Raw genomic sequence first — 25,084 nt, forward strand, 5'->3', positions numbered from 1 at the left:
CATTGTGTGTTAGCATTATGCTAAGAGGACTTTCCTAAGGCAAATATGTGGTTGAACCTCGCTGTTTGCGCGCTTCGGATGTAAAAGTATTGCCTTTAATACGACCTGAGAGAAACACGAAAAATATGCGTTCCGACCTCGCTGGAGTCCTCCTGCTGGTTGACGATGGACAGCGCGTCCTCGGCCGCCTGCCGCTTGACCTCGGCGACCGTCCGCTCCATCTTGGCGCGCTCGCTGCCGATCATCTCGTGGGCCTTGCGCTCGGCCTCCGACACGGCCTTCTGCAGCTCCGACACGGCCTGACGCTTCACCTCGTTCACCGCCTCCTCTGGAAAGAGCGCGGACACACAGGAGGTCAGACCTCCCGCGCCTGCAACGTCACGGTCCGATAAAAATACACAATATTGTAACCGCAGAAACGCCACATTTGAAGAGGGGGGGCCGCTACAAAAAAGAAAAGAAAAACTTACGGTGGGAAAAAAAAAAAAAAAAAAAAAAAAGGTCGCAGTGAAAAAAGTTACGATGTAGATTAGCGAGGAAAAAAGTATTATGTCTTACTGTACAAGCTAGAAGTCGGAATTTAAGGGAAAAGTCGGAATGTACAAGGAAAATGTCGGAATATGCGTAGAAAATAATCACAATGTACAAGAAAAAAGTCGGAATATAAGAGGAAAAAGTTGTAATGTACATAGAAAAAGACAAAATTAGGAGGAAAAAAAAATCGGAATCTACGAAAGAAATAGTCGTTATGTACGAGAGAAAAAGTCGGAAAGTAAAAAAAAAAAACAGAAAATAGTCAACGTAAGAGGAAAATGTCGTAATGTATGAAAAAAGTTACAATGTGTGAAAAAAAAGCACGAAATTTACGACAGCGTAGCAATAGTCGTTTTTCTCAAAATTACGACTTTCTTCTTTTTTTTTTAACCACTTTTGTAAAATAACCATTTTCGTAACAACTTTTGGGATTTTTTTTTAACTAATACTGTGCTTAAAATATTGACTTTATTCTTGGAATATGACTTATTTGGGGGTAAAAATAATTGAAAAAAATTATTGTAATGTAACTTTTGTCTGTCACCGTAAAATTGACGTGTCTTGTGAAAGTAGAATTCTCATAACGTAACCTTTTTGTCACAACACTCTTTGACTTTTTCTCATAAGGGGGGGGGGGGGGGGGGGGGGGGGGAAAAGTCGCTAAAATGGAAACAAAAAAATGCACACCCAATTATCTTCATTTTTGACTTCAAGCGTGTCATTGTCACTCAAACAAAAAATATGATTTGATTTTTTTCCCCCCCATAATCGTGACGTCGCCTCGCTTTCTTTCTCCGCCGGCTCCAGTCGAGCCCGTAACCGGACTAATTGTGTATGCAAATGAGGCAATTTATATTGAAATGATGCGTTTCCATTGTGTCGTCCCCGAGGCCCGCGCGGGAAGCAGGGGAATGCGCTTGAATATTTATCACCAACTGTAAACATTTGCACAGCAGATGCATCGTCTCCTCGCTCGCCATTGTTAAAACAACAACGGCGACGACGGAAAACTATTTTGCAACCTTCCCTGCAGGGGAAAACCAAACGCGCGGCGGGAAATGGCAGCATTTATTCGAGCGTACACAAAAGATAACTACACCGTTTTTGGCATAAATACGCTTCGCTTAACTTAATGGCCTTACACTTGTTTTTCCAATTGCATGTTTGTTCCCCGTGTCAAACGAGCGCTCGTCAAAATGGAGGATCTTCTCCCCCCCCCACCCCCCCCCCCCCCCCCCCGTGTTGCGCGTGGAATTGCGATTACGCACCGGAACGCCTCAGCCGGAAGTGACACTGGATGAGATTTAAACGCGTATTACTCGCGTGAAAGAAATCAAGTCACGACGTCTCGAGTCACAATATTACGGGGGAAGAAAAAAAAGTATTCACATTACAAGACTAAAGACATTTTAATATATAAAATATTTTAGGAGAAATAAGTCAGATCAATTTGTATTTTTGCAAGAAAACGGCAGTAACGTGAAAAGAAAATATGACATCTTTTTATGAAAGAAAAATAGAAATGACAAGAAACTCAAATCCTTACAAGACAAATAAAAGCAGTAGGATCACGAGGACAATGTCACAATATTACGAGAATAAAGTTGTACTCTTCCGAGGAAAAAAAAAAAGTCATTATCATCACGAGAAAAAAATGCGTGCCGCATGGTGGCAAAAATCAACGCTACTTATTCAGCGCGCAAGAGGGGGTGAGGGGGTGCGGGGGCCGGCATTGGGATTCAAAAAGACACTCCCTCCTCCTCCTTCACTTGCAGCTCTGAGTCAGAACCACCTGAGCTTTCTACCAGGCGAGATGGCGCACACACCCGCTGAGAGGCGATAGCAAAGGCTGTGTGCGCGCGTGTGTGTGTGTGAGAGATAGCTCGCTTACTCACTCACCAGCTTTCTTCCAGATTTCTTCAGGGACGTAGCCAGAAACAGGCCGATGCAGAAGCTCCCTGTGAATGTCTTGAGGGGAGAAACAAACACAGTGTGTTCATCATCCACTGCTGGGTACATGTAAATGCGCGTTATTAAATAAAAGATGCAACAATCAATGGTTTGCGAGAGCAATTCACTTGTCAGGTAGCATAGAAATCAATCAAAGGTACTTAGAAAAGAGGCTTGCGGAACGCCACTTTCAAAACTTGTTTGTGGACGGAGATTACACAGTCATGCAACTGTGTGATACTACACACATTGACCACTTCGATAGGTACACCTTCCACTTTAAGTAGTATAGAAATATGTAAAAGGCAAGGTGGTAAGATGGGAGCCCTGTGTAACACCACTTCCAACACCTGTTTTTATACGTATGCACAGACATCACTACTTTTTCAGCCAGCTATACTTATTGAAGGTGTACCTTCATTAGGCAAACCCACACATTCAGGTAGCATTGAAATAAAGGAAAAGATGAAGGGCTAAGATGTCAGCCTTGTGGAACACCAGTTTCAATACTTGATTATATGCATTATTCTAACGTACGATCAAACGGAACCCCTCGTGACAAATAATGGCAGATTTTATCGGAAACCAACCGGATGTGGCATTGTCCTGCGCCGCGGGACTCTGCTGCCTGGACTGGCCACTGGAGGCAGCGGCGCTCTTCTTCAGCTCCTCGGCGTCGCTGTAACGTCGGATCCAGTAGTTGAGCTCCTCGCGGTCGGCCTCCTGGCAGCGTCGCAGCACCGTCAGCGAGCGCCGCGTCTTCTCCACCATGTCCATGATGCAGTTGAGCAGCTGGCGGCACAGGACAGGCGCTGAGTTTACATGGAGACCAACAAACTTAAAACGCACAAAGTCATGAGGCCATGAGCGCCGTGTGACTATATTGTCTTATTCCACAATGGGGAATATTAACATGCGATTAAATGACATTTTATTTTGATAAAACAATTTAACGCTAAAATAAAAAATTCAAAAATTGTATTGTTCCATGTTAAAATTGTGAATGAAAAAAAATATGCTTGTTTAAACAGTAAATCTTTCTTAAATATAAATGTATTCATAAAATACATGTACATCAGGTTAAAAGTATAAATAAACTTTGTATATATTTTTACTTTTAACAAGATCAAATAAATGTACTAAATGTGAGGTGTTCAAATTATGAATGAAAAATGTTACATAAAACCTTGTTTCAAATGGGGAAAAAAATATGAATAAAGCCATACAACATGTATACATTTTATTTTTTATATATCGTAAATAGATTTGATATTAGTTCAACTTTTTCAAATCAAAACATTAAACGCCATGTAACAAACAGACAGAGTAAAACATAAAGAAGAAATATAAAACTAACACAATTTTAATATAAAAAGTAACATACAATTTTAATGAATGGACTAAAATACACATATAAATGCAATGACTTGAAAAAAAGTGCATGTGTAATCTAAATAAAGTTGAATGACTACATTTCAAAAATGAATCCAATTTGAATTGAATACAAATAGGAATACAATTCTAAGGAATGGAATAAAATATATACCGTCAATCAATTAACTCCAACTTAAATGGAATAAAATGGGTGAGCAGAACACGGATGCAGGGCGTAGTAAATATAAAAAAAAGGTTATTACTTTTCTTACATGGTCAAGGTGCTTCCACTCCTCGGCCCACTCCCTGTCCGTCAGCCGGTGGTCGATCACCTCCTCCTGGCGGCCCCCCGCGTGGATGCCTCGAAGAAGACGCGCGCACACACACACACACACACACACACACACTCAACAAAGCGCAACTTAAACTTACTAACGAACTTCCCGTCAAGGCGATCTACTTGACGTCAAGTTCAATCCCCGCCAAATAGGAAGAGGAAAAAAAAAAGCAAGTTTGAATTTGGGGACTTACCGATGGCGCGGCCCCTCTCGCGCATCTCCCTGTGGTTGGCGGGCGGGTGGCGGTAGGCGTCGCGGTAGTGGTGGTGGGCGACGGCCATGTCGTCCAGGCGGTAGTGCTGCTGCTGCTGCTGCGGCGGCGGCGGCGGCGGCGGGCCCGGGTGCGCCAGGCCGTTGGGCTGGTACGAGATGCCGTTGGACGGGCTGAAGCGTTGCCCGCCGGGGCTGACGGTGCACGGCCGCTTGCTGGGGTGCACGTCCGCCCCGTGCAGGGCGCCGTCTCGGTCGAAGCCGTTCTCTTTAGTTCTGGGCGACACAGCGGAGATGGCCGAGATATGAAACGCTGCTACCGTGGCTTCATAAACACGTTTGTCGAATATACGTGGTTCGCTTCAGTAATTCCATTTTACTTTGTGTTAATAGTCTTATTTTGTAGCAATAAATATTGTTACTTTGAATTGCTAAAAAGTATGAGTCTAAATACCGTTCGTTCCTTTTAGTTGGGTGTTTTGTTTTTTTCCCCTTCCTTTGTGTTAATAGTGATAATTTGTAGTAATATATTCGGATATTTTGAGTAAATAAAAATGGCTACTTTTTTAGAAATAGTATTACCAGTACGTAATTGAATATTATTTTTTTTGTCAATAAATAATGTTACTTTGTGCTAGTGAATATTGTTACTTTGAGTTAATAGTGTCACTTTGAGTCCATTCATTTTGTGACTTGGGGTTAATAGTGTCAGTAAATGTGGTTAGTCGAAGTTCATAAAGAGCATTAATAAACGTGCAATAAATAGTTACTTTGTGTAATTAAATATTCCTTTGTGTGAATAAACCGTTACTTTGACGGAATACATTGTATTAATGCGTGGTTACCTTGAAATAAGTAAGTAGTCTTTATTTGAGTTGCTGTTATTGTTTTGTGTCACAAAAAAAAAACAAAAAACACATTTTTGTTGGTCATTTGGCGACAAATGAGCACAAAGCGGAGACACGTGGTTTTCATTGGCGCCAATGATGCGGAGGGAGGCGGGCCTGTTGACAAAAGGAACGCCGCCATTCCTCCATGTTGTTCCATGCAACTACCAAACTAGATAACGTATACATAGAACATTGAATCTAGACGCACGCGTGTTACACATTGCCACAAGTAGCCTTCGTCAAATCAGGTGGATTTTCTTGCCAGGTGCGTGTGTGCGTCTGACTTTGCACATATGGGCTGTGTGTGTGTGTCTGTTGACAGTGAACACCCCCCCCCCCCCCCCCCCCCCCCCGCATGAACAGATTGAACTTGTTAATGAGCTGTTTTTATGGGCTCCTAATGCTCATCCACGACTCTCCATATGCTCTTTTCCCCTCATCCCTCCTCCGTCATTCCCAGCCTCCCTCTCCGCTCGTCCCCCCCCTCCCCCCCACCGGCGCCGCCACCCCTCTCGTAGCAACAATGTATGCATCCGCAGGAGGTGTCTACTGATCCGTTTGTTTGTATTTATCTACCACCAACAACCAGAAAACAATTGAAAATACAAAAATGTAGGCTGCTATATTTTCCAATCCTCGAATGAAGCGGCTCTCGGGCTTTTTTTTGTTTTTCTTTCAGTTTTGTCATTTTGATGCAGGAAATGTTAGAATAAAATTCAGATTTGCATTTTTGGGTTTTTTCATTTATTTTCTACTCATTTTATTTTTCAAATTCTTTTGGAATGAAAGAAAAATGGATTCATTACATGTAATTTGAAGTGCAATATGTTCATTTGCTTTTAAAAAATAACAACTTTTTGGAATGAATGGAAATTTTTTTTTTTTTACATTTTTAATTACATTGTTTTGAGAATGTCTTTTTTATTCAGGAGGCGCGCGTCTGACCTGTCGGGCGTGCGCCGCTTGCCGTTGTCGTTGACGTCCAGCAGCAGCTCGGACGAGTCCAGCGGCGACGCCGTGCTGCTGTCCAGCAGCAGCTGCTCGTGCTGGGCCAGGTACTGCGCCGGGTTCTGCTTGGCCAGCCGGGCGCAGTGGAGGAGCTCCCGCTGCAGCAGCGGCAGGTTGGCCTGCGACCGGGGGGGGAGGAGCAGCAAAAAAAAAAAAAAAAAAAAAAAAAAAAAAAAATTTCAATTAAAAAAAGAACATAAAATAAAAAACAGAGCGAGTTCATACGGGACAGCCAATAGCACGTTAACAGCTAAGTGAGGCACGCATGCGGTAGCATGAGAGCGAACCGTCTTGATGGATGTTAAACATTCGTCATCTGCTTTCACTTTCCCTTCAAGCCAAATTGTGGTAAGAAAAAAAACTAAACACAACATTGTTTTGGTTTGGCCCGAGTCCCGCCCCCTTTCCAGGAAACACTCGAGCGCTTTTGCGGCATCGGGTTGGACGCCGGCGTCACTTAGCTCACCGCGCTAACATTAGCATCATGAAATGCAGCAGCTGTGCACCTAGAACAAAAGTTTACACACCCTCGCTACCATATGCTCGCTGGCATTTAAGGTCCCGCAGCGGGGGAGATGCTAAATTTAGAATTGGGTTGGGGGGGAAGTGGGAGAGGAGGAAAAGTAGCGATGGATGGATGGATGGCGAAGAAGAAGAAAAAAAAGGAGCTTCTCCTTTTGATTGTTTCTGCGTTGCGCCGGCGAGGTGCGCGTGAGGCGACAATGGGGCACCCGGGCGGCAACACGGCGCCCAAATGACGGTGGGCGAGTTTTGCTACTTTGTGTTAATAAATAGCTCTACTTGTCAACATTGTTACTTTGTATAAATAAATTGTGATACATTGCGCAATTGTCATGACTTAGTGTTAACAAACATTGTTACTTTGTGTTAAGTGTTATTTCCTGTCACGATCATTACTTTGTAGCAACGATTATCCTTGCTTTGTGCTACTAGGGTTTCATTATGTGTCGTTATTTTGTGTTATGGAATAGCTCTACTTTTGTGTTCCAATTATTTATGAATAAATCACAAATACTTTGCGTCCATGTCGTTGCTTAGTGTGAGCAAAGGCTGACTTATGTCAGTGATTATCCTAACTTTGTGTTAGTAAATAGTGTTTCAATACGTTAAAAAATATCATCGCGTTACACCGTGTCAATGACTGTTGTTACTTTTGAGTTCGTTCATTAACGTTTGCGGGTCAAACCACACACACAAATAAATCATCTGCTGGACGTTAACACGCATTCGCTGCCATTGACGGCTTAAGAAGTCAAATATCCATGGTAACTGGAAAGTGGAAGTAGCTGAAGGCGTTACCTTGAGAAAGGGGATGACGAAAGGTCGCAGGGGGAAGTTGGTGGCTTCGTGCAGTTTGCAGTGGAACTCCTCGATGGTTAGCGTCGAATTCTGCGCGCACACACACACACGCAGAACAAATAAGTCCATGTGGAAGACATTAAGTGATAATATGACTCTCTGGGAGAGTGTGTGTGTGTGTTGGCTAACGGGAAGCATATGTACGTGCTGAGAGGAACTAGTATCTTCCCTTCTGAGACAAAAACAAATGTATCAAGCAAAAAGAGTCACGCTGCAACAAAACAGGCAAAGCTTGTTCAACATCAGTCACTTTTTTTTCTTTTAACAAGTCATGTTTACGATCATTACAGAATAACATTTATTTTGCTTGTATTCTAATGACGAGAGAGTGATATATCAATTTAATTACACATGGTTTAGGGGGTTAAAGTGTGGTTTTAAGCCTGGTCTAGGGTTTCAAAATTGGGTTTGGGTTTCAGGGCGGTGTTACGTGTCAAAACAAGGATGACGGTTTCAAGTTAAGGTTTCAAGGGCTATGATTTCAAACAAGGGTTAGAGTTTCAAAGTAGGGTTTTAAGCCAGGGTTAAGTGTTCCTACGTTTGCGTTGAAATCAGGGTTAGGGTTTTGAAGTAGGGTTTCAAACTGTCGTTAAGGTTTCAAATGAGGTTTTCGAGGCCTGGGTTTGTTTAAAGGTGGGTTTTGTGTTTAAAAGTAGAGTTTCAAACCTAGGGTTAAGGGTTTCGAGGGATTTACTGGATGCCGATATGCTAATGTTAGCATCGCTAACATGAATCAAACTTTATTATTCGTTCCGCTTGTCAAAGGAAGAAAGAAAAAGCATTTTGAAGCTTGGCCATCATCCGCTACGACTCCCCCGGCGCCACCAACAACAAGAAGATGATTGACAGCGCAAGTGAGCTGAGGCGTAAATATGAAAAAATGAGAACAAAACACGGAGACGCCTTCCCTCCTCCTCCTCGTTTCTCGCCGTCATTTCCCAGGACGGAATTTTGTTGCATCTGTTGGCCCAGATTGCGCCCGCCTCGCCTCCCCGGTGCCACCAAACCGCCTCATTAGCGCCGCCGCTACCTCCGCGGAGGCGGAGGCGAGACGGGCGGGAGGACTTGGAGGTACGCCGCCGAGACAAACAAACACGGCCGAGCCAAAAGACGGCCGCGCTCACTGCGGATCATTAAAATCCAATCTCGACATCGCCTCTTGTCCCTTTTTTTTTTTTGTGGCGTCGTCACACCTCGCACAATTTAACGTCTTTACATTTTCGTGTTCGATTTCACAGATAATATATATTAATATATTAATATTAGTGTTAAAAGTGGCAAGAAAAGCGAACTGAGTGGCCAGTGCATTTTGCATTTGCATAGTTTACCCAATTTAATGTTTGAGATCATCAAAGAAAAAAGAAAAATATCAGACAAAGATAACAACCCAAACTTCGGATACTCACCACCAATCCGAGGACGAGCGTGCGGACGCGTTCTCCGATCTCGGGCGAGATGTCGTTGCCGAACTGTTGCAGCGTGGTGAGGAAGCGCTTGAGCTTGCTCAGCTGCCGGGCGCCGCACGCCGGCGGCAGCTGCTGATTGGCCAGCGACGACGACGACGAACCCGGCCCGTTGCCGTACCCGTTGGGCGGCGACGGCGCACCGTTCAGGGCCGTCGGCGAGTGGCTGCTGCTACCGTTGGTCACTGCGGGGGGGGGAAAAAACAAAAAAAACTATCACCAAAACATTTTGACATAAAAATATCGTATAGAACAAACATTGAACTAAGCTAACGTTCAACTCAAAAAATTGCATGAACATATCCAAGTAAATTTTGACATGCAATAAAATAGCGTACAGAACCGAACTGCTGAAACCCAAAAAAAAAAAAGAAAAAAAAAAAATACAAAATTGCACACAAAATATCGTATAGAACGAACTTTTGACAGACAAAAATATTGCGTGGGCAACTAAACTTACTTTTGACGCACAAAAATATAGCACACAAAAATGGAACTTTTGATAAACTTCTTCAAACTGAGCAAATGTTCGACACAAAATTGTGTGTAAAAAAAAAAAAAAAAAAAAAAAAGGAAACAAAAAACTAAAAACTTGATTCACACAAAACTGTACAGAACGGAACTTTTGACAAAAAAATATCGTATATGACAAACCTTTTTACATATTGAACTGAGCTAACTTTCAACACAAAAAAAAGAACAAAAAACAAACAAAAAAATGCAAATAGACTTACTACAAACTTTCAGCTCACAAGAAAATAGCATATCGAACCAAAGTTTTGATGCAAAAAACTAAGAATGTGTTTTAAAATTTTGCACAAAAAAATGCATTTTCATTCTTTAAATTAAAAAAAAATAAAATTCTTACTAAAAGTTTGTATGTGTTTGCGCGCCTGCATACAAATGTGTACATAGACTGACTGCTGTGCGTGTCTGTATTTGTTTGTGTTTGTCTCTAATGAGATGAAGTGGTGACTCCCCCCCCCCCCACAAAAAAAATAAAAAGATTTTCTGGCGTCACATCTGCTAACAACTGTAGTCAAAATAAATAAAGAGAAGCTCCGAAGGTGGGGTGCCCAAAAAGTGGTACAGTAAGGAGATGTTCAAATGTAACGGCAGAGCGAATTGTGCCATTATGGTTCGTACCGTGCCAAAAGTGAAGATGCTAGCTACAGTGGCGGTCACGCTTTTCTTATGGGACCGCAAAGCATTTTGTTTAGCAAAGGTTCCACAAGAGAGGGTGCCACAAACCACACACACACACACAAAAACTAGTCTAAAGATCTGCTCTTTTGGTACGCCAGCCTTGGGGAGCCAAAATGTAATACGGTATGATGTTATTTTAGTCCCCTTAATAACAATGGAAAAACAAAAGCGTTATAGACCAAATTTCGTCTCGCTCCACCCTTTGGGTACCCTACCACTGCAATTTGCACCCCAATTTAAGGATGCCAAAAAAGCTGCGCAGTTTGGTACCCTTAGTTGGTATCACACTGATTTTCGGAGGTGATTTTGGTACCAATCCCCAATGATGGGAACACAAATCAAACAGAGTGGCTAACAGCTAACTCAAGCCTCTAATTCGCCGCCGCCCACGCCCAATAATGCCTGAACCTCACGTGCGTTTCATAATGCAAAATGTTTTTTTTTTGTTTTTTTTTATTACTCCAATGAATCGACGTGGAAACGTGGGCCACTCACGGGTGGTGGGTGTGTAGGAGCCGTTGCGGGGAGGTCCTTGCGTGCTGGGCGGGGGCGGCATGGCGGGTGGGGTCAACCTGGACTGCGTCTTGACGTCCGCAGGTGAGTCGGGCATGGTGGAGCGCTTCCCAGGCCGACCTGGCGGGAAGACGGAAGTACGTCGGTCAGGTGGAGGGAGGCGGGATTTAAAGAGACGGCGCGCATGCACGCAAACACACACACACGCGGCATTGTGACAGTGATGCATATGCTGGCGCCGCCGTGTGACCAATGGGAAGAGCGACATTCCGCGACGGCTCATTCCCGCGCCATCTGTGCCATCCTGCTGGACGCAACGTCAGCGCACTGCAGAGCTCGCTGCCCATTCCATGCGCCACTTTTGCGCATGGGCAAGAAACGGATGAAGAAGGGAAAGGTGGCGCGTCATGAACACCTTCGACCCTTCGGTTACGTTTTGGATGAAAGTTGTGAAAAATAAATATTAAAAAGTTTGATAAAAATAAAAAAAAAACAACAGCAGCAATTAGGGGGAAAAAACAAATGATAGTGAATAAGCGGCACAATAAAACAATTAAAACAAATAAAATATACAATAGTAAAGAAAACAGCAATAAAAAATAAAGTGCAACAAGAGGGGAAATGAAACTAAAATAAATCTAAAATACAAAAATGAAAAAAAAAACAAACGGCAACAACTAGAAAAAAAGAACATTTACACGAAATGAGACACCCAAAAATAACAAAAAATGAAATCAAAATAATCATATTCAAAACCGCAACATGATACATTAAAAAAAATTATACAATAGAATAAAAACAAAAAGATAAATAAAATATCAAATAAGAACTAAGAGGTACCTGCCAAAAATACAGCAACAAAGTGCTCAAATAAATCAGGAGTCCCCAGAAAAAAACAAAAACATATTCAACATATGTTAAAATGAATGAGAAAATACTACATCAAATGTATCAAAACACTATTACGTATGTATTTTTTCTTTGCAGAAGATAGGGATGATTTGTCTCATTTTTTATTCCATGTATTAAAGAATGTAAAAAAAAAAAAAAAAAAAAGGCCAGCTAGGAGAGGCATGAACAGATCAGGTACACATCTTTTTCAAACATTTTGTTGTTGTATTTCTCCTTGCTATCTGTCTGTAAGTGTGACAAAAGCCTTTTTTCATCTTTAGAGAAACAAAAAGCCAAGTGACATGCAGGCGACAGGCTCATTTAAGCCCCGTTAGCTTGATGTTCGTGTGACAAATACGTTTTGTGTGATTTCGAAGAAAAATGGACGCGCTGAAGCCCTTCTGGCAAGCGCGATGTGTCTTCATGTACACTTTTACGGCGGAATTTATTAGCTTGACATTAGAAAGACGCGCGTTTTCGTCTAATTGCTCCGAGCGCGACAGTAAGTGCGCATAAGGATGATTTACAACAGAACATTTGGAAAGTCCACTCGTAGCTTTTTTTTTTTTGGGGGGGGGGGGGGGGGCTGGCTGCCAGCAAAATGAAAAATATACGAGAACCCAAAGTGATTAATCACCGCGCTGCCGTACGACGCAAAAAAAAAAAAAAAAAAAAAAAAAAGACCTTGCACGCGCATAATAGCGCGTTAGCGTCAGGCCAAGACAAATAAAGCAAAAGCGCTCGGTCAGTCGGTCAGAAGCTGTTTTCAGCCCAAGACCGCCGAAGAAATATTGAAAAATAGGAAACTAATCTAACCTAATGTCATTTTCCCCAAGTGGAAATCATGTAAATGGATATCATCCGTTTAGAATAACACCAGTGTAAAACATCATTTTGTCGATAAATATTAGTGCGTAATGTGCACTTCTTTGATTTAAAGTGCGCTTTTTTTTTTTTTTTTATTAATCAATTTCCTTTTCAACTCCAAAATGAATCACTTATCAACTTAGTTTGCAAATCCTGTCAGCAACTTTTGCTCGGGTTGGCGTATTTCGGTTAAAGCGATGAGTTGACCGCTTTATTACTCCGCATTGACGTTAGACACTTGAAGTCGCTTAGACTTGCGACAACTATCGATTAATCGACAGCTAATCAATTATCAAATGAATGGACGGCTATTCTGATAATTCATCGTTTGGAAACCTCGTTTAACTTACAATTGTCCGAATCGTCGGTAAATATTCTCCGATTTCTGTCATCCACCGTGAAAGCAGGCGGATTATCTTTGCGTTTCATCCAAATGAGACATTTGCAAACATCTGCTTTTATTTTGGAAAACAATATGATCAGCTGTCAATTTGAAATAATGTCCTCTTTTTTGATAAAAGGATGGAAATGATTTTTTTTTGTTTTAATCGGATTCATCGATTAATCTAAAAAAGTAATCGAATATTAATCGATCTTTAGTGGCAGTTTTTTTTTTTTTTTTTCCCCCCTTTCTTATGCCCGTCTGTTGAAATATGTCTTTGAATATGAATATTCCTGACAGCGGCGGCGGCGCCGCCAGTGTGCTGCGATGCATAATTCACGAGTACACCTTAACCAACCTTGAAAAACAAAGCTGGCACGGCAGCATCGCCCGCGTGTTAAGACTTAACGAGCGCGCTTAATGCGCATCTATCGTCCGTTTATTACGTCTGGCCCGGCAATCTCCGAGTCGGGGGCCGCCGGACACTCCCCGCCGAGCGGTCGGCTATCGACGTGCGGAGGGAGCCTTAATGGGAAAACGCTTCCACTGGGCCAGAGTAGCTTTACGACTTCTCCGAAGTGCCGCCGCTCGGGGAATTGGCGGGCGAGGAGGAAGGACGGCAGAAAGTCGCCATTACGGAAGCGAGCGGCCGCTTCAAATTATTGATGAAGGCCGCAAAAAAAAAAAAGTGTGGAGAGTGTTAGTTCCAGCTGGTCATTAAACGCACTCACTGTACTAGCAGTCAAAACTAATGACAGTGGTATCGCAACTTATGGAACAATAAAAAAAAAAAAAAAAAAAAGACGCTTGGAACTGTTTTATTGCCACTCTCATTTGAAGTTTGCTGTAAAACCAAACAGCAAAGTAGGGCCGCAATCGATGAATCCAAAACAGGACAGGATTTCAAATTGGCAGTGGACAAAATGCTCAAATGATGAGTTAGGGGCCGCTTTGCTCTGTAACGGGTCAGAAAAGAGGCCGAGATGTTGATAATTGGGCTCCGAAGTCAAAGAAAAGGTTGGAAAAATCAAACAGCCTGAGTCAAGGCACCATTTTATTATCTATCGAATGAATATTTCAAAATTTAAGTTCATTTGAAAGTAAATGTTTTTTAATTTCTAGGGCGCGCCAACTCTTGGTGATTCTGAAAGGGGTGCTTGGCTAAAAATGTTTCTCGCAACGGCTGCTCAAAATGTATTTGAAAGAGAAAAATGAACAATTACACAAAAAAGTTAGTGGAAGGCGAAGATGTCTGTGGGCTTACATCACCTGTTTGGCGGCGGCGCACCGCGCTTACGCGGTTGCCCGTGTTTACCAATCTTTCGCTCGCTCAAAGAAATGCCATGCGATGGCCCGCCGGCTCACCGGGCGCGGCGTTGCTGAGGTTTCGCGCGTGTTGCATCACTCGGGGCCCCCGAACAAGGCCGCCGCCGCCGCCGCAGTGAAGCATTTTCTGGGGGGAGCGGGAAAAGGGGTGCGCCAAGAATGAGGTCACAAACTGCCCGATATTGCTTCACCCGGATGGAAGTCAATCACTCGTAGTAGCTACTTCAAACAAAAGTGACGGTGATTTCTCCAGATTCTCTTTACCTTTTGATGATATTATGGACCGCAGATGATGAACTCTCTAAATTCCTTCCAACTGTACGTCGAGGAACATGGTCCTGAAACTGTTGGGACTATTTTGTCACGCACTTGTTCACAAATAGGTGACCCTCGCCCCCTCTTTGCTTGTGAATGACTGAGCAATTCGGGGAAGCTCCTTTTCTACCCAATCACGGCACCCACCTGTTCCCAATGAGCCTGTTCACCTGCGGGATGTTATGGTATGTTATGTTATGTAATGGTACTACGCCTTTTCAGTATTGGCACTGGTTGATTCCAGCGATTGGTCCCGCTTATAAAATATCAAAGTACTGGAAATTGACAAAAGTCTAAGCCGACGTAACAAATAAAGACGAGCGCGATGAAGAGAAATCGTCGTCATCACGTACCGGCGTCGTCGCCGAGCTTCTGCACATTCGCGCAAATCATTTCAGTATCCTCGTCTGTTCTTTTCGAAGCCATAACGTCGATTGCTCCGTCGCAGGATTTATTCGGACTCGTATTTATTAACTCTTTGATCCTTTACTCGACTTACATGTTAGAGCCAACAAAGCCTTTTGACGTTTCTTTCTTCTGGTCATAAACAACAAAAGCCTTGAGACATCATTTCAAGCGGGTTATTTTTGATGCAACTATATATATATATATATATATATAAAAAATGCCACCACTGCAGAAAATTTGTGTCTGAAACCGATTGAAACCAATTATTAGTCAAATTGCATTTATGGCTACGACTGCAGAGCCGCCAATCAATGGAAATTCACTTCCAGACCAACTTGACTGAATTTCCATATTTTTTTAAAGTCGCTCAAGAACATTACTGCGAGACAGTTATTGCAGTAAATTATGTAAGAGTTTTTTTAAACCGCACAACACAATAACAAAATAAAGGTTATCTCATAAATATTTATCATATTAATCTAATAAAAAGCCAAGCGAACGTTTAGCCGCGTTAGCTGTAGCTTGTGGGTAGCTGGGGCTGCGCATAATAGCGCACAACAAGCATTCCCCGATACGGACGGCGGTAAACAGGGAGGTGGGGCCACTGTTCAACATGGACGGACACACCGTTTACTTTTTGTAAACAACATGTGTACATGACCGCGTGCTGGTTGCAGTTTTTGTTTGCGTCCAAATAAGACCCCGTTGTGGTCGATTTGCGGCCAAAAATATTGGTTGGCCGAAGATTCGGAGCGTCACAAATATGACTGCAGCTTACTGAGGAGCTGTGACCGTCTCCATGTATATCCGTATTATACTGCCCCCAGGTGGCCAAGGTGCACACATCGGAAGGAGCAGCACACTGTCAAGTGAATTGAGGTAAAAAAAAATATATATATATATATATATATATATATATATATATTCTTTACATTCCATTTAATTGTTATTTTTTAATTTTTTATAAAGTCCAATATTATAGACTGCTGCTTTTTATTGAGCGGCTGAAACAGGTGAATTGCATTTAAATTCATTCCAGGCACACTCACATTTTAAGGCGACGTTCTGAGCGTGTCGGCTGCCCGTCGGAGCACGAAGCGATACGGAGGGTGTCTCGTCGTGACGGGAACGAAGAGGGTCAACGTCTGCCGCCCACCGCCCTCCGTCGCCCTCTCCGGGAGAAGGACGCGCTGAGGGACAGGTGGCTAGATTGCGTTTTCGCAAGGCGACGGCAGGGACGGATCAGTATGCCAGCCGATGCTCCGCTCTCTCCGTCATTATTACACTCACGCAGACGCGGAACGGGCAGATGGAGCTGCATGCAGAACGTGTCCCGTCAAACTCCGCCCGCCTGTCGAGAAGATGTATGGATGCAACGCCGCAACCGCGAGCCCACACACACACGCACACACACACACATAGATTGGATTCGCCCTCAGTTGTCTGGCAACATAAAATCACGCAAAGGTTTTTCAATAGATTCCATCCATCACACCTTAAACGAGTCCACTTTACAAGCTCTGCCCCGCCCTTTTTTTTTTGGAAGGGTCGTTATTGCGGGATTGCTGGTTAAGAGTTCAGCGATAAACCGCGATAATTCAAACGGTTGGTATTACAGTTTCAAACTTCTCCATTAATACGGTGAGCCTTCTTGCGCGCATGCCTTGGCCGCCAGAGGGCAGTGTAACGTATCCATGCGTACATACACAAAGACGGTAACAACTGCTTAGTAAATTGCAGGAATATTAGGGATTTTTTTTTCGCAGACAAAAAAAAAAAATGCTCTGGCAGCATGTGTTGCTGCACCGTTTGTGTTCGAATATCCGTTGCTTCGAGGGTTATAACAGCGCAACGTCAGTGCTAGTTTCCTTACCCAGCCTATTGCGTTCACATTTAGCTAGCAGACTTTCAAAGACAAAATTAATGTGGTTTGATGTTTTGTTTTTTAATATTTTTGTATTTTCATTTTGTGTTTTTGCCCCATATTATATATAATTTTGTAGTGTTTCGTTTTCTATCTGATTTAAAAAAATATACTTTTGTCGATTGTTTTTGTATTATTTTGTATTACTTTTGTTTATTAGGTTTGCATTTTGTCTAATATCTTCATATTTTCTTTTGTCCAGGACTTTAGCATTTTTGTCTAATAGTTTATATTTTTGGCTAATAATATTGTATTTTTTTCCCCTTCTGATATTTGTTAGTTTTTAGTATTTTTTTTGTCATATTAAGGTATTTTTTTTCTCCTAATACTTATATTTTGGGGTTTCGTCAAAATTAGTTTTGTTTTCAATGTACTATTTCCCAGTCAAAATGACCAAAATGAGCTGCTTTCCGCTTCGCTTTCAGTTCCCTGGACTTCTTTATGCGTCTCGCTCCATCCTTAAGATCTCCTACCACTGCTGACGGTACCCCAACGGCGGGATGCCAAGGAGCAGTGCAACATGAGGGCGTTTACATTTTGACGTTAGGGAACGGGGGGTGGGGGGCGGGGGGTGGGGGGGGGGGGGTGTAATGAACCCACGAATCCCGACACACTTGCGCGTGCCGCTGCAGTGTTTACACTGTGCCGAGCCAGCAAAAAGACATAAGGAGCTTCATCAATGGCACGCTGAAGGTCTGAACGCCATCTGTTTCATCACACAAATATTAACACACGCACACAAACATGGCCACCAAAGGCCTAACACTACCCACACGCGCGCGCACACACACACACACACACACACACACAGATGTGCACGATGGCCAATAAAACATGTGGTGTCGAACATCAGTTGTCCTTTGCTGTTTTTGCCTCTAAATAAAGAAATGAATAAATAGACGGAGTGTCATGTCTGTCATCACCATCTGTCGCAGCCAAGAAGAAAAAAAAAAACATTTAAAAAAAAAAACAAAAGTTACTGGAAAACTATAAATGTGATTCATGGTGCCGGAACGTCACACAATCGAGACGTGTCTTGTTGAAAAATTCAACGACAACACAACAAAGCGAAAAACAAAATATACCAATTTACTTGGGAAAAAATGATGGTACCTTACAACTTCATAGTACCTCATTGGTACTATTCACACAAGAAAAATACCAAAAACCAAACAAGAAAACCAGACGGAACCCGTACATGAACAGCGAAAATTCGCAAATTGACTTTGCATTTGCTTATAGATACCACAAAAGATGGCGGCAAAGCCCTTAAAATGGATAGCATCAAAAACCATCAACACCATCCAGCTAGCATGTACACTATCATGAACTCATGTTACATATTGACTAGTTGACCACCTCCACATGAAGCTCACCAATGGTATTAGCTAGCATACTAGCCTAAATAATATGCTAGTGCAAATCCTCCACACTTAGGTACTGTACCGCTATCACTTGCTACTCCAACTAATGCTTCAAAGTGTCTTAAAACAATATCACATTATAACAAATTAATCGCTCGATGTTCTGGAGTTGTTCGCGGATTGGCGCACTACTTGACTGCAACCAGCAGAGGCGCTGTCGGCACATTCTCGGAGAGTTTGCTATTGAAAGGAGAACTTGACAACAAAGTGCTCACATGCGGCCTCCCGACTGACTGCTGCAGAGCTACAGATGGATGCCACCACTCTCTCTCTGGAGCCGTGCCAGCACCAGCTAGCGAACAGCTTGCCTGGCACAGACCCTCTCGGGCTGCGTGCGTGCGTGCGTGCGGGTGCGCGCTTGTGTGTGCGTGTGTGTGGAAACAGTGGCAAAATACCCGCGCACAGATGGGCGGCCAAAATACCTCCCTCGCACACTCCCAGAGCAGCGGCACAAAAGACGTGCTGCCGTACTGTCAGAGCCGCAACAGAAGCGGGACGGCGCCAGTGCGTAAGGGAATGCCGGAAAAGAAGAATGGTTCATACATCACGCCACACTCGGGGTTGAAAACAGTCGGCGAGTCAGCGGCGGGACTTTACAACTCCGTACATATATTTGAAACTTGAAGTTGACTATTTGCTAATAACGTTTTTGGAATCTCTGTTATTATTAAAAAAAAAGTATTTTTTTTTTGGTCTCTATGCTGGTCCTGGAACTGGCAGGTGGCGTAAAAAAAATTAATAAAAAAAGGCCGGGGACAGCAGTACAGTTCTGGGAAGAAAAAACGTCATCGATTAATCACGTTACAGTCGACAAAAAAAAAAAAATGTATCTTCAGTCGTTCAACCACTACACAACACACTGGAGCAAGCGCACTACATCGTGACATCGTCAAACAATCTTGTATTGTATTTTTGTATTCAGAATAAAAAACAAAAGAGATCACCATGTCAATGCAAATTTATAGCCTTTGTTATTCCGCCTTTCGCAGCAACGACAGCCCGAATATGACGCTTATATTTGGGCAGTTTCGAGAACTAATAGTTCCTGGAACTTTGCTGGAAATGCTAGAAATATTTCCGGAGTCATTTATCAGGGCTAAAAGAAGGCACTTTCGCCGAGGTAGTACTTCTAGGCTGATTGAGAAACTTGGAGGTTACGATTGGACCTTTTTTTAGTTTCAGGTCCTCCAACTACAAAAATTCACAAATAATTAACGCCCCCGCCCTAAAGAGGCTTGTAACTGCATACAGATGCCACAAGATGGCGACAAAGCACTTAAAATGGAGGAGCATAAAGCATCAACACCATGCTTCTAGCATGTACACAAACATGTTACATAAACAACTGTATTCAGCAGTTAAATCATTTAACAAACAAACCAACTTCACATGAGGCTCATCGTATTAGCTAGTAGGCTACTACTAGCCTAAATAGCATACTAGCAGTAACTGATCGCACATGGGCAAACAAATATGCACTTTACACAAACAGTTTCACTTTTGACAATGCACGAGGTGCATTAAAGGACTGCCCAAAAAACAGGAAATCTTAAAGGCTGGCGAAAAACAGAGGAATTTGACCTAAAAACAAAACCAAGATTCCACCAGATGTCGCCAAATATATAAAAATTCTCCGCAATTTTCAGCCAATTATGTAGGATAGCTCTCAAAATCAGCTAATTTGCGGACCGCAAATATGCAATGGTTCACTGTACTCCAACACTTGCGGCTTTCCCAAAGTTGCGAGGGTACAACCGGCAGCAGGTACACTGGAGGGGAAGTTGGTTTGGGGGCAGCACGGTGGCCGGCGATGCCAACTGTGCGCCGCCAGCCGAGCGCGCCCGCCGAGCCCGCGCCATCTGCGACTGACGGACGCACGGCGCCCGAGCTCAGAGGGCATAGACGCGCATCCATGCGTGTGCGCAGGCGAGACGCAAGGGCGGGCGCACGGGCGCGAGGACGCTTGGGCGCTGACAGCTCGCCATCTGTGCACCGCCACCGACTTCTCGCTCCGCTGACGTTTTCTTGCCCTTGCTTTCGCTTCCCGCGACCCCCAACTAAATCACACCTCCACTTTTTTTTTTTTTTTTTTTTTTTTTTAGTATACATGAGCACGGAATTTTATTTTTTTTATTTTTTGTATAATAATCCTCACTTTTGTCGTTGGTATTCAGCTCACATCATTTGGAGCGAGTTTGTCATTTTGCATTCACACTTGCAGACTTTCATTTGGCACCCCAAAACAAGCAATATTATGACTTAAAAATGCCAATACATCATTGAAAGCACCACATTTAGCCAGAAAAAAAGATGGATTTTGCAAAGAAAATACTACAATCTGCCGACAAAAAATATTACATTTTGCTGTGAACATGTAAAATGTAGCCGCAAAACGTGACACTTTGCCCCCAAAAAATACTGTATTTTGAATGATAGCAGATATTTGCTCATGAAACTGCTACATTTGGGCACGGAAATACTATTATTGTCATAAAAAAAACAAATGTTGCCAATGAAGTACCACACTTGCTATAAATGTCAAATTCTGTCACAAAAGCAGATTCTGCATGACAACAAACATTTTGAAATTCAAATACCACATTTTGACACATTTAGCCACAACATTAGGCTACTTAATTATTATTATTATTTTTGCATTATAACGCACATTTTACAATGAAACTTTTTTTTTTTTTTTTATCTTTGATGTCCTTTTATCAGGCTTGCAAAATAATTTGGGCTGGAAATGCCCAGAATGTCCTTTTTTTTCAAGCTATTCTAGTTGGTCTTTTCCGCCTAGCATTTGAGACAGCCGGCTTTCTCATTAACGTGCGGCATGTAAATAAGCTTTGCTCTGATTGGACCGCTCATCTCCCCCAATTTGAATATGGAAAATCTCTCTGCTCTGATTGGTTTGTAGCACGGGGCGGCCAAGCATTCACAGCCACGTCGTGTCCTTCGATGTCTCATGAAAAATTATAAATATAGCATCGCTGTAAAACACAATGTATACATACAGACTGCATTTGCATAGTTTGAGACTCGTATCACAGACTGCTTTTGACCTGTTGTGCAAAACAATTGTAGGAAAAAAAAAAAATGGATCCTGATGGAAGGGGACCTTTAAAAATGACAAATAAAGTGCTTTTATGGCACAACCTCCACCGCGTGTAATGCGTACTTCGCTGCTGCCGAGCAACCTGAAGCTCGTCCGTTTGGCTCGCACTCGGTTAAACTAATGGACGCTATATTGATCCCCAACCGCATCCTGTCATCCTCTCCTCCTCATTTTTTTTTTTTTTTTTTTTCTCTCCCTTCTTCTGGAGTCTTATTGCAGCCCACACCACTCTGCCGGCATCACAACATGTAATTAACATATGTCGGCGCATTCACTCCTTGTCGCACACGCGCGCGCGCGAGCGAGGCGGCAAAAGCCTGCGTTTATGTCGCTGTGTGCGCCTGTGTGTGTGTGTGTGTGTGCGTGCGAGACAAAGCGTGCAGATATGATTGCAAGCCAACGAGCCTCACGCTCCCCGGCGGCCTCTTCCATTGCCACTAATGCAGGCGAGAGAGCAAGAGAAGCCGCGACAAATGTCACCGCAACAATAACACAGACACAAAGACAGACAGACAGACATGATGTGTTTGTGCATGTGAGGACAACAAAACGCTACAGTTGGCAATAAAAATGTGAGCTTATAGCAATATTGGCTCCTAAAAAAAGCGATCTTTGGCAACAAAAACACGTGCTGCATTATTTTTTTTTCCCACGGGAACGCCACATTTTGGCATGAAAACACCATTTTACAGTCAATTGCAGTGTTTTGAATGAAAAATAAATGCTACATTTGCGTGACAACGCAATATTTTGTCATTAAACATGTCACACTGTACTGAGAAAATGCCACATTTTGCCAAGAAAATACCACATTTTTCAATGAAAATATTTCATAGAACAATACATAATTGAGCTAAATATTTTTCAAACAGGTTACACTGAAAAAGTGTTTTTTTTTTCTGAGATAAATTTGTTTTTAAAATAGTTTTTTTTAGAATAATGTATATTTCATAAAAAATGGTACTGTATATTTTCCCTAAAAAGCAGATTTTAAAGTTTTTATATATATTTTGAAATAGTGTACCTTTATGTAAAAAACACAAAATATGATACAAAATATTCTTATTTTTATAATAGAATAATATATATTTTTGAGGAAAAACTTGTATGTATTCAATCATTTTTAAAAACAGTCCTTACAAAAAAAATATTTTTTCAAGTTTAATTTTGAAAAAAGGTACGTACTTTTGACTATTGTTTATTTTATATATTTCTGAGAAAAAAAACTTTCAAAAACTTCAACATTGTTTAAAAAAAAAAAAAAAAATATTATTATTTTTTAAAAAATAGAAAAATTTCACATTGTTTTCATGGAAATATGATTAGCCGAATAGCATAGTTGCCTCAGTCACGTGTGAATGTTTTCGGGGTTAAAAAACAAAATTCAACTCTTTGTGGTTTACCCGGATGACTGACAAACATAACGAAGAAATTGACTTTTTTGAAAGCACCGATTTTTCTTCTTGCTAAAGTGACATTAAGCTCGAATCGACCCGGGCAACTTTGCAATTAAGCTAGCGACTTCCGACTTCATTGTGCAGCGATCACGCCTCCCGTGCAGTAGTTTTCCCAGTTATTTTTGGCCCCCTTAACGCTCATTGGTATTCGCGCGTTGCTCGGCCGATAATCAATAAAGCGACCTCGCCGACTGCTGCTGATCGGATCAAGTCCGTGCAGTCCTTGTGCCCGGTTCAAGCGAAACTGAGGTTAAAGATGCACAATGCAGATGATGAGACTCATCTTGGGGAGGCGATGTTGTGTGCATATATATATATATATATATATATATATATATAGCACCTTTGTTCTGTGTGGCATGGGTAGGGAAGACGGAGGCGCACAAAGATGGCCGAAATGCTGCAATGAGAGCAGGAGCGTGAAGACTCCCCGTGTGCGCTGCAGGTCCCCAACCATCTGGACGCTTCCTCGTCTTCCTCCTCCTCGCCTCCCTCCTCTTCCTCCGCAGACCGATGCGATGCTATTCGCGGCGGCCGCGCTTCACATCTCGCCGGCCACCGACATGCACCGCGCATGCTAATCGGCCAACAAATCTGTTGGCCGGATCGACGCCGGGGGAGCCGTTGCCTTCTAATCCGTACGAGGCATTTTAAGCCTAAATCGGAAAGTCAACAAGCTAACATGCGCGGTTACGTCAAAACGGTCACAGTGTGACATCGCGACAATTCAGCATTTGATCCGGTTGACTTTTTCCTCTTTAAAATATTGAAATGCACGACCTTCCTCCTTAAAAGTATACCATTATTTTTCCAACACTATACGGCTTCTGTTTTCAAAATTTGATGGTTTTTTTGGTGAAAAAAAAAATTGAGAAACTTTGTCCGACAGCATTTAACATCAAACAAAAGCGGCAATGTCTCGCTTTGCTGGGTTCTGTGTGAAAATCTGCATTTTTGTATATTTTTTTTTTTTCCTGCTCGGCCAGCTTTCCGTAAGCGCTCTGAGTGTTCCGACGAGGCCTCTGAGGAAGTCTGCCAGGGCGAGCCGGGGTCGCCTTTCCCGGTGCCATCGACCGTCCTGCATCCGCGGCCCGAATCACCTGCGACGGCGGCGCAAAAAAAAACAAAAACAAAAAAAAAAACAACCAAAAAACAAAACAAACATCCTGTGCGCCGCACGCACGCCGACATCCTGAGCAGGCCGGCGTTCCTGCCCGGCTCCCATCCTCTCCCGTTCCAGGTTCCTCTTCTGGTTCCTGAGCTGCGGGGCTATCTGGGTTCCTCTGATTCTGGAGGCCCATTGTGTGGCCGGCCCGGTTCCTGTCGCCCCGGCCGGCCGGCGCTGTTTTCCGTCAAGTCTCCGTCGGCGGCGCAGCGATCGCCGGGGCTATTTTTGTGGAAACATTCCATGCGGTCGCGGCGGCCGGCCCGCTTTCTGGCTCGGTTCCCGCTCGCTCCAAACCCCGACCGTGGCACCGGTAGAGTTTTAGGACCCTTAACGCGGGTGTGTGTGTGACTTTCTGCGAAATTTGAGGAGAAAGGGGATTACGTCACTTTCGCTCTCGACGATTAGCATCTTTTTTATTGTAAATTGGAGGAAATCCACTCACCACTGAGGCGCATTTTGCTGTAAAAACAACTGCATTCGAGCTACGACATATGCAGTCATCCTGGAAAAATGTCAGCTTTCCACAAATTCCAGGGTTTGCTTGGTACAAATCCTATTTAATTCTTAGCAGAATCCATCTACACACCCAACGCACGAAGAGCACAAAAGAAATTCTTACACGACTGTTTTTAACTCCACAAGCCTGGAATACATCAGTTATTATTAGCCGGTTTTGATCGTACTCGCCACTAAATCTGCATTTTTACACTTTGCTACATTTCGGAAACAAAACTTTTGGTAGAAAGACCGCATGCCAAATATTCAGTCGCCCCGAAAACAATGGCACTGGATCGCAACTACATTTTGCGACACTTTGCAACAGGAAATCGACATTTTGTCTGGCGTGACAGCGACGATCGTTTTCGACTCGACAGGACGTGACAGGGAACAACATGGACTGGACTTTCCAGACCTGAAGAGTCGCAGCCAGATGCGCT

The 25,084-nt window shown here is 42.9% G+C and overlaps 1 protein-coding gene across 4 annotated transcripts in view; it reads right to left on the reverse strand.

The window, feature by feature from the left end:
- Positions 1-25,084, reverse strand: part of runx1t1 (RUNX1 partner transcriptional co-repressor 1) — a 36,634-nt gene that overhangs the window by 5,759 nt on the left and 5,791 nt on the right. The window contains exons 1-10 of one of the 4 annotated variants that reach the window (XM_061760364.1): positions 15,001-15,061; positions 10,849-10,986; positions 9,091-9,332; positions 7,625-7,714; positions 6,242-6,423; positions 4,390-4,682; positions 4,131-4,219; positions 3,075-3,276; positions 2,434-2,502; positions 138-328 (exon numbers count right to left, since the gene is read on the reverse strand). In XM_061760364.1, the coding sequence (XP_061616348.1) occupies positions 138-328; positions 2,434-2,502; positions 3,075-3,276; positions 4,131-4,219; positions 4,390-4,682; positions 6,242-6,423; positions 7,625-7,714; positions 9,091-9,332; positions 10,849-10,986; positions 15,001-15,040 (1,536 nt within the window). In that variant the 5' untranslated portion in view covers positions 15,041-15,061. Of the gene's footprint in view, positions 1-137; positions 329-2,433; positions 2,503-3,074; positions 3,277-4,121; positions 4,220-4,389; positions 4,683-6,241; positions 6,424-7,624; positions 7,715-9,090; positions 9,333-10,848; positions 10,987-15,000; positions 15,089-25,084 lie in introns of those variants that run through there. The other 3 variants (XM_061760363.1, XM_061760365.1, XM_061760366.1) reach the window with 3 other exon arrangements.

The sequence above is a fragment of the Phyllopteryx taeniolatus genome, chromosome 21 (assembly GCF_024500385.1).
Source record: "Phyllopteryx taeniolatus isolate TA_2022b chromosome 21, UOR_Ptae_1.2, whole genome shotgun sequence".
Taxonomy (NCBI): domain Eukaryota; kingdom Metazoa; phylum Chordata; class Actinopteri; order Syngnathiformes; family Syngnathidae; genus Phyllopteryx; species Phyllopteryx taeniolatus.